Genomic DNA, 7,677 nt, shown 5'->3' on the forward strand with positions numbered 1-7,677 from the left:
GTAGGATTAGCCAGTGTGTGTATCGCGATCGCGTGTCATTGTTTGCGATCGCGTAGGGGAAATTTGAGAGGAAGCTGGGCCACGCGTTGTGCTACGCGATCGCGTGAAGAGGGTTGCGATCGCGTAGAGTCGAAACCAGGTGCATCGCGATCGCGTGGGACTTGATGCGATCGCGTAGGGTTAATGATTGGGCAGAAAACTTTGTGCTACGCGATCGCGTGAGGAAGTTCGCGATCGCGTAGAAGAAATCACTGGGCAGAGAGTTTAAGGTCTGAAAATGGGACTTCGTCCCATTATTCATTTTTAACGATTTTGAGCTCGGATTTAGGCGATGTTTGGGAGATTTTTCGAGAAAACAATGGGGTAAGTGTTCTTAACTTAATATTGGTTAAATTACCCGAATCCATCACTATTTGTATCATTTAATTGGTGAATTGAGTTGGAAAAATTTGAAAACCCTCTTGGATAGATTTGAAGATTTGAGGGATGAACTGTTATCGGAATTTAGTGATTTTGGTATGGGTAGACTCGTGGTTGAGCGGGTGTTCATATTTCTTAACTTTTGCCGGATTCCGAGACAAGGGCCCCATGGACGAGTTTTTAATTAATTTCGGAATTTTTACTAAAAATATAGTATTTGTTTATAGAATTGATTCCTATAATTTTTAGTGATTGTATCGAATTATTTATGGCTATATTCAAGCCAGACAGAGTTGGATAATCGTGGAAAAGACCTTCTAGTGGATTAAATTGGAGCAAGAAAAGGTAAGTCTCTTATCTAATCTTGTGAGGGGGAAATTACCTCATATGTGATTAAAATTAAATAATTGTTGCTAATTGTGGGGGCTACGTACGCACGAGGTGACGAGAGTCCGTACGTAGCTACTATTAATGCTAAAGTCCGGGTAGTTTAAGACTCAAAGCATGAATTACTTGTGCAGGACCTGAGGCAAGTACTAGTGGAGGACCTATCATCTTACACCCACGCTGTCCAGGCCTCCAGGGGCATAGTGGTGAGCTGTCTTTCTGTGCCGTTCTGCAGCTAGTAGTGTCTCTCCTTTGTATTTTTCATTCTGTCTATTTTATTTCAGACAGTAATTGAGATTTTGTATAATCTACTAGATGCTCATACACTTGTGACACCAGGTCTTGGCACACACATTGGTAGAATTTGGCGACTTATTATTTTTCTTGGTTTTAAATTTTGTCAATATATGCTTATTTTATTAAGTTGGCTTGCCTAGCTGTAGTGTAGGGCGCCATCACGACCTATAGGTGAAATTGGATCATGACAACTGTATACGGTAAAAACTGGTTAGTCCTTCGTACGAACTGGTTTAAATGGCAATACATTGGATCGGAGAAGCGTCTTCATAGTATCAGGTTGAGGTACGAAATCAGGTCACCAAGTTTCGAGCCCGAAGGACCGATCAATGTCGAGCTCAATGTTATTATCAAGCTCGAATCCAAGTAAAACTATGATGCAAAGTAAAGTTATCGAGTTTATGATTCAGAGACCGACCAACACTGACCCCGAATCAATACAGGGATCTGAGTCAGAATCAAGTTCGAGTCAAGATCGATAACTCGAGTCGATATCGAGCTCATAGACAAGAGCCGTTGTAATCTCACTAGAGGAGAGAATTCTGGCAGGAATTATGGAAAAACTAATTTATCATGTGTCTCCCACTATGTATTTTTAATTATATCTAAAAATAGGATCATCCACTATAACGAGGATGGCTACATTTCTGTAAATGACAGTTCTTTGCTTACATTGTAACTCAAGCACCATATTCTCCTATATTCAAGAGTTATTCTTTTAAGCTTCATAAATTGATTCATCTTGCTTAGTCCTAAAAATCATCTTCTTTCCAACCTTGTTTATTTTGCATTCTTTGAAATTCATATTTGATATTTCTATTTATCCTTACGATTTGTATTAAGCTATATCACATATCCTTAGAACTACGTACAAATTCAACTCTATCCGTTTTTTGGGTAAACAGTTTGGCGCTCACCATGGGGCTAAGGATAACAGTGGTTATTTGATACGAATCTGCAAAAACACACCATTTTGCGCTTAGTATCTTGGATTTCGGATTATCAACGATTTTTTTAGTTTTACGGGTAGAGAGGTAGGGATGGCAATGGGGCAGGGCGGTTGCGGGGCAGGGCGGGTTTAGGCCTATGCGGGGCGGGGCGGGGCCGGTTCAAGCTTATGCGGGGGCGGGGCGGGTTGAAATAGAAAATTTCCAAAATCAAGCGGTCGCGGGGCGGTTGTGGGTGAAAATCTATTTCTCCTGGTACGCGCTAAATACAAAACTAAAGTTGATTAATCTATTCTTTCTATTTACAATTAACTTTTATAAGGGCATGCTACCTAATTGCTAAAACCAAAGGAAAACATGTTACGAGGCTACAATGATGGAAAATAACAAGTTTGTTGTAATATATTTGAATAATTTGATTCGACGACTGTAAATAGATGAAACAGAGTAATTTCTGATTGTTATTCCATGAAGATTATAGTATTATTTCTGAATTTTCAAACCAAATTCTTTATTTATTTAAGCAACCATAAAAACGTCCAATGTGAATCCAAAAGTAGACATCTCGGAAGTTAAAAAGTACTCCTTCCATTTCACTTTATATGACTTGATTTAGAGTACAATGGTCAAATTACCAAATTTTCAGTATGAACTCAAATACAAAATCTTTAAAAAATTTAAAAATAAAATTTACATATACAAGTACAACAAGTTACAATATTTAACAATTTAAAATATTTGATAAGTATTTGAAAATTTTGTGGTGAAAAAAAATTCCTTTACTCTCCAAATATAACTAGATCACCTAAAATACAATAAAAAGAGTAGTTTCTAAGGTATATTCACTACAACATTACATTTAGTTGAATTTTTAATGTTTGATTGGGTATAAAAGTAAATAACATATGTATGGTATATATAAATGGAGCATTATAGAAGATAAGTGTTCTGGTGGTATTTTTGAGTATTATGGTTCACAATCAATCTATATATTGACTGAAAAAAATTAAATATGGCATAATAGTTTAAATATTTTTATAGGAGAATGATTTTCAGTAATAATTAACAAATTCTTTTTTGTTAGACACACGTTGTTTAGTAGGAAACAAAGCAAAAAAACGAAAAGCAAAGAAGAAATATAGGGGGGGAAAAATGAAACAGAAAAAAAAAAAAAAAAAAGACTTGATGCGGGGCGGGACGGGTTAGAAAAAGATAAAATTGCTATGCGGAGCGGGGCGGGTTGAAAATTTTTCGGGTTCAGTCGCACCCGCCCCATTGCCATTCGAGGTCGTATTAAATCCAAAATTGGTTGAAGCAATTTTTTTTTTGTAGACAATATATCCAAGATTCAACAAAACATTGGGATTTCATCTTGTAGAGCTCGAAATATAGTTGTTGCACATCGAATCGAATGTGTAACGATCCGACTTGTCGTTTTAAGAATTAGCGTCCCGTTCAGCGGCTTAAAACCTCGAGCAGCTTCGTAATGTGTATTATGACTTGCGCGCGGTCGAGTTTGATTTTCGGATGATTCGAGATTTATTTTAAAAAATAATATATTCTTGTTTTGGAAGCTTAAATGAAAAGAGTTGACCGGAGTTTGACTTTTGTGCAAACGACCTCGGAATAAAATTTTGATGGTTCCAATAGCTTCGTATAGTGATTTCGGACTTAGGTGTATGTCCGGAATTGGAGTTGGAAGTCCGTAGAATAATTCAGCGCATTTTGGCGAAATTAGAAAGTTGATGTGTTATAATTATATTATTCTGTGTGCAGACTGTAACGACCCAACTGGTCGTTTTGAGCTCAAGCGCGTCGTTCGGCGGTTTGAAGCCATGAACAGCTTCACTTCAGGTATTATGACTTGTTCGCGTGGTCGAAATTTAAATTCGGGAAGTTCGGGGTTGATTTGGAAAGAAAATTCTCATTTTGAAAGCCTTAAGTTGAAAGAATTGACTAAGATTAGATTTTAGAGTAAACGGCCTCGGAATCGGGATTTGAAGGTTCCAGCCAGTGTTTTAAAAGGCGTTTCTGGGGCGAGCCCCGTGGCGAGGCGTATCAAAAACGTCCCAGGGCGATGATGGGAGGCGAAAGTCTCATAAGGCGTACGCCCAGAAGTTCGGGGCGTAAGCCCGGGCGAGTTTTTTTGTTGAGGCGTTAGCCCAAGAGACATCTTTTTAAAAAGGAATTAAAAATATTAAATTTAAAAGTAAACTTTTTAATATTGCTAAAAGCCCTAAATTAGAAGTCTTTTCCAATTTTTTCCGCTAGTCTGCCTCTGCCAAGAGCAAGATTTATCACTTTTTTTACAACAAAAAACTTCATTCTCCTCCGTACATCAAATTCAACAGGTTTGTTCCTTCCTCCATGTAAAATCTTTATTATTTTGAAATTTGAACTCATTAATTTTCTCTCTTTTATATTTCACTGTTAGTTTGTAAATATGTATGTTACTAGTTTTTCATTACTAGTTTTTCAAGTTCAGTGTTTCTCTTGCTCTTTCAAAATATAATATGGGATTATATGTGTGTGTACTTCTATATGTATTGATTAGATTTATGAGCAAGTGGGTATGTTGATTGTTGAATAACTTTGAGTTTTGTATATGGAAATTGGAATTTGATTGTTGTGGAGGAAAACATGGAATCTTTTTTAATTTATGTTTAATTATTTATCTTCATGAGTAGTCCACATTCTACAAAGTAAAAGATCCTTTTTTCATGTCTAAATCTTTACTTTGCTTTACAAAATAAAAATGACAAAATTAATTTATAGTTTTTTTTAAATTTTATATTTCAAAATTAATATATATATATATTTTTCACTCATTTATAGTTTTTTTCAAATTTCTATGCAATTTTATCTGTTTAATAATATTTTTTATAATTATATTATTCTATACAACAACAACAACAACAAACCCAGTATGATCCCAACATGTGGGGTCTCGGGAGGGTAGTCTGTACGCAGACCTTACCCCTACCTAATGCAGGTAGAGAGGCTGTTTTCAATAGACCCTCGGCTCAGGAAGGGCAAGAAGAAGAAGAGGAAAGCAAGGAAGGAAGAAAGAAGGAAGAGAAAAGAAAAAGGGAGAGATAAAAGATGAGTAGTACCAAATAATAGCAATAGGGAATACAATACCTGAGGCGAATAAAACCACATAACATAATAAAAATCTAAGAATATGAGTGAACATGCATGCTACTAAGACTATCGGTGAACAACTAAAAACTACCCACTAACCTTCTACCTTAATCCTCGACCTACACACCCTCCTATCAAGGGTCATGTCCTCAATGAGCTGAAGCAGTGCCATGTCATGTCTAATCACTTCTCCCCAGTACATCTTAGGCCTACCTCGACCTCTTCTCAAACTCTCCATGGCCAACCTCTCACACCTCCTGACAGGAGCATCAATGCTTCTTCTCTTAACATGTCCGAACCATCTCAGCCTCGACTCCCGCATCTTGTCCTCCACGGAGGCTACTCCCACTCTGTCCCGGATAGCTTCATTCTTAATCCTATCTCTCCTGGTACACCCACACATCCATCTCAACATCCTCATCTCTGCTACTTTCATCTTCTGTACGTGAGAGTTCTAATACTTTTTGAAAATTCAGCCCCATACAACATAGCTGGTCGAACCACCACTCGATAAAACTTACCCTTAAGTCTTGGCGGCACATTCTTATCACATAAAACACCAGAAGCAAGCCTCTACTTCATCCATCCCGCTCCGATGCGATGTGCGACATCTTCGTCAATCTCCCCGTTACCCTGGATAATAGACCCGAGATACTTAAAACTCGCTCTATTGGGGATAACTTGAGCATCAAGCTTAACCTCTATGTCTACATCATGGGTCCCGTCACTGAATTTGCACTCTAAGTATTCTGTCTTGGTTCTACTCAGTTTGAAACCTTTAGACTCCAAGGTCTGTCTCCAAACCTCCAACCTCGCGGTAACTCCACTTCGCGTCTCATCAATCAACACTATATCATCGGTAAATAGCATGCACCAAGGCACCCCCCTTGGATGTGTCGCGACAATACATCCATCGCCAAGGCAAATAAAAAAGGGCTAAGAGCCGATACCTGGTGCAATCCCATCACCACAGGGAAATGCTCCGAGTCACCACCCACAGTCCTCACCCGAGTCTTAGCATCATCATACATATCCTTAATCACCCTAATGTACGCTACTGGAATGCCACTAACCTCCAAACACCTCCACAGTACCTCCCTCGGGACTTTATCATACGCTTTCTCAAGGTCAATAAACACCATATGCAAATTCGTCTTCCTCTCCCTCTACTGCTCCACTAATCTCCTTACCAGATGAATCTCTTCTGTAGTGGAATGCCCCGGTATGAATCCAAACTGATTCTTGGAAATAGACACGCAACTCCTCACCCTGGCCTCAACCACCCTCTCCCAAACCTTCATAGTATGACTCAACAACTTGATACCCCTATAATTGTTGCAATTTTGGATATCACCCTTGTTCTTGTAAAGTGTAACCATCGTACTCCACTTCCATTATTCGGGCATCTTCTTCGTCTTAAAAATAACATTAAACAGCCCAGTGAGCCACTCCAAACCTGCCCGACCCGCGCTCTTCCAGAATTCCACTGGGATTTCATCTGGCGTCGTCGCTCTGTCCCTGCACATCTTACACATCGCCCCTTCCACCTCATCTACCGTAATCTGCCTACAGTACCCAAAATCCTGCCGACTCTCAGAGTGCTCCAACTCACCCAGCACAATGCTTCTATCCACTTCCTTATTCAATAATTTATGAAAGTATGCCTGCCATATTCTCCTAATAAGTGCCTCGTCCATCAACACTTTGCCATCCTCGTTCTTGATGCACTTGACTTGGTCTAAGTCACGGGTTTTCCTCTCCCTCACCTTGGCCAACCGGTACAACTTCTTGTCCTCACCTCTACCCCCGAGCTCATCATACAAATGAGCAAATGCCGCGTTCTTAGCCATCGTAACTGCTAACTTCGCCTCTTTCTTTGTACTCTTCACTAGCTTCAAATAAGCAGCTTTCTTAGCTTCCACTTTACCTTGAACCTCTCCATTCCACCACCAGTCCCCTTTATGACCCCCAGGAGAGCCCTTCGAGACCCCTAAGACCTCTCTAGCAGCTACCTTAATGCAATTCGCAGTCGTGGACCGCATACTAGATGCGTCCCTCCTACTCGTCCAGGCCCTCATAGCCAACAACTTCTCCCCTAACTCCTAAGCTTTGTCCTTGGTCAAGTTACCCCACTTGATCTTAGGTTGCCTGTACCCCGCCCTCTTCCTCCTACTCCTCTTAATCTCCAGGTCCATAACTATGAGCCTATGTAGGGTCGTGAGGTGCTCACTTGGGATGACCTTGCAGTCAGTGCACAGACCTTTATCGCATTTCCTGCAGAGAAGATAATCAATTTGAGTCTTGCACATTGAATTCCGGAAAGTGACCAGGTGCTCTTCCCTCTTCGGAAAACTCGAGTTAGCTATAACCAAATCAAAAGCTCTAGCAAAATCCAACAGTGAATTACCTCCCTCATTCCTATCCCCAAAGCCGTACCCGCTATGCACATCATCATAACCCCTAGCACTAGCCCCAATATGGC

The 7,677-nt window shown here is 39.7% G+C and overlaps 1 protein-coding gene across 1 annotated transcript; it reads right to left on the minus strand.

The window, feature by feature from the left end:
- Window positions 1-6,589: 6,589 nt before the first annotated feature.
- LOC142173513 (uncharacterized) lies at window positions 6,590-7,237 on the minus strand. Its single transcript, XM_075239118.1, has one exon. It carries the CDS (start codon window positions 7,235-7,237, stop codon window positions 6,590-6,592), a length of 648 nt encoding a protein of 215 aa, XP_075095219.1.
- Between the last annotated feature and the right edge of the window lie 440 nt (window positions 7,238-7,677).

The sequence above is a fragment of the Nicotiana tabacum genome, chromosome 19, assembly GCF_000715075.1.
Source record: "Nicotiana tabacum cultivar K326 chromosome 19, ASM71507v2, whole genome shotgun sequence".
NCBI classification, from domain to species: domain Eukaryota; kingdom Viridiplantae; phylum Streptophyta; class Magnoliopsida; order Solanales; family Solanaceae; genus Nicotiana; species Nicotiana tabacum.

What these genes read in the sequence shown, in the direction of transcription:
- LOC142173513 (XM_075239118.1), bottom strand. Translation starts at nt 7,237, where the DNA reads ATGCGGTCCACGACTGCGAATTGCATTAAGGTAGCTGCTAGAGAGGTC.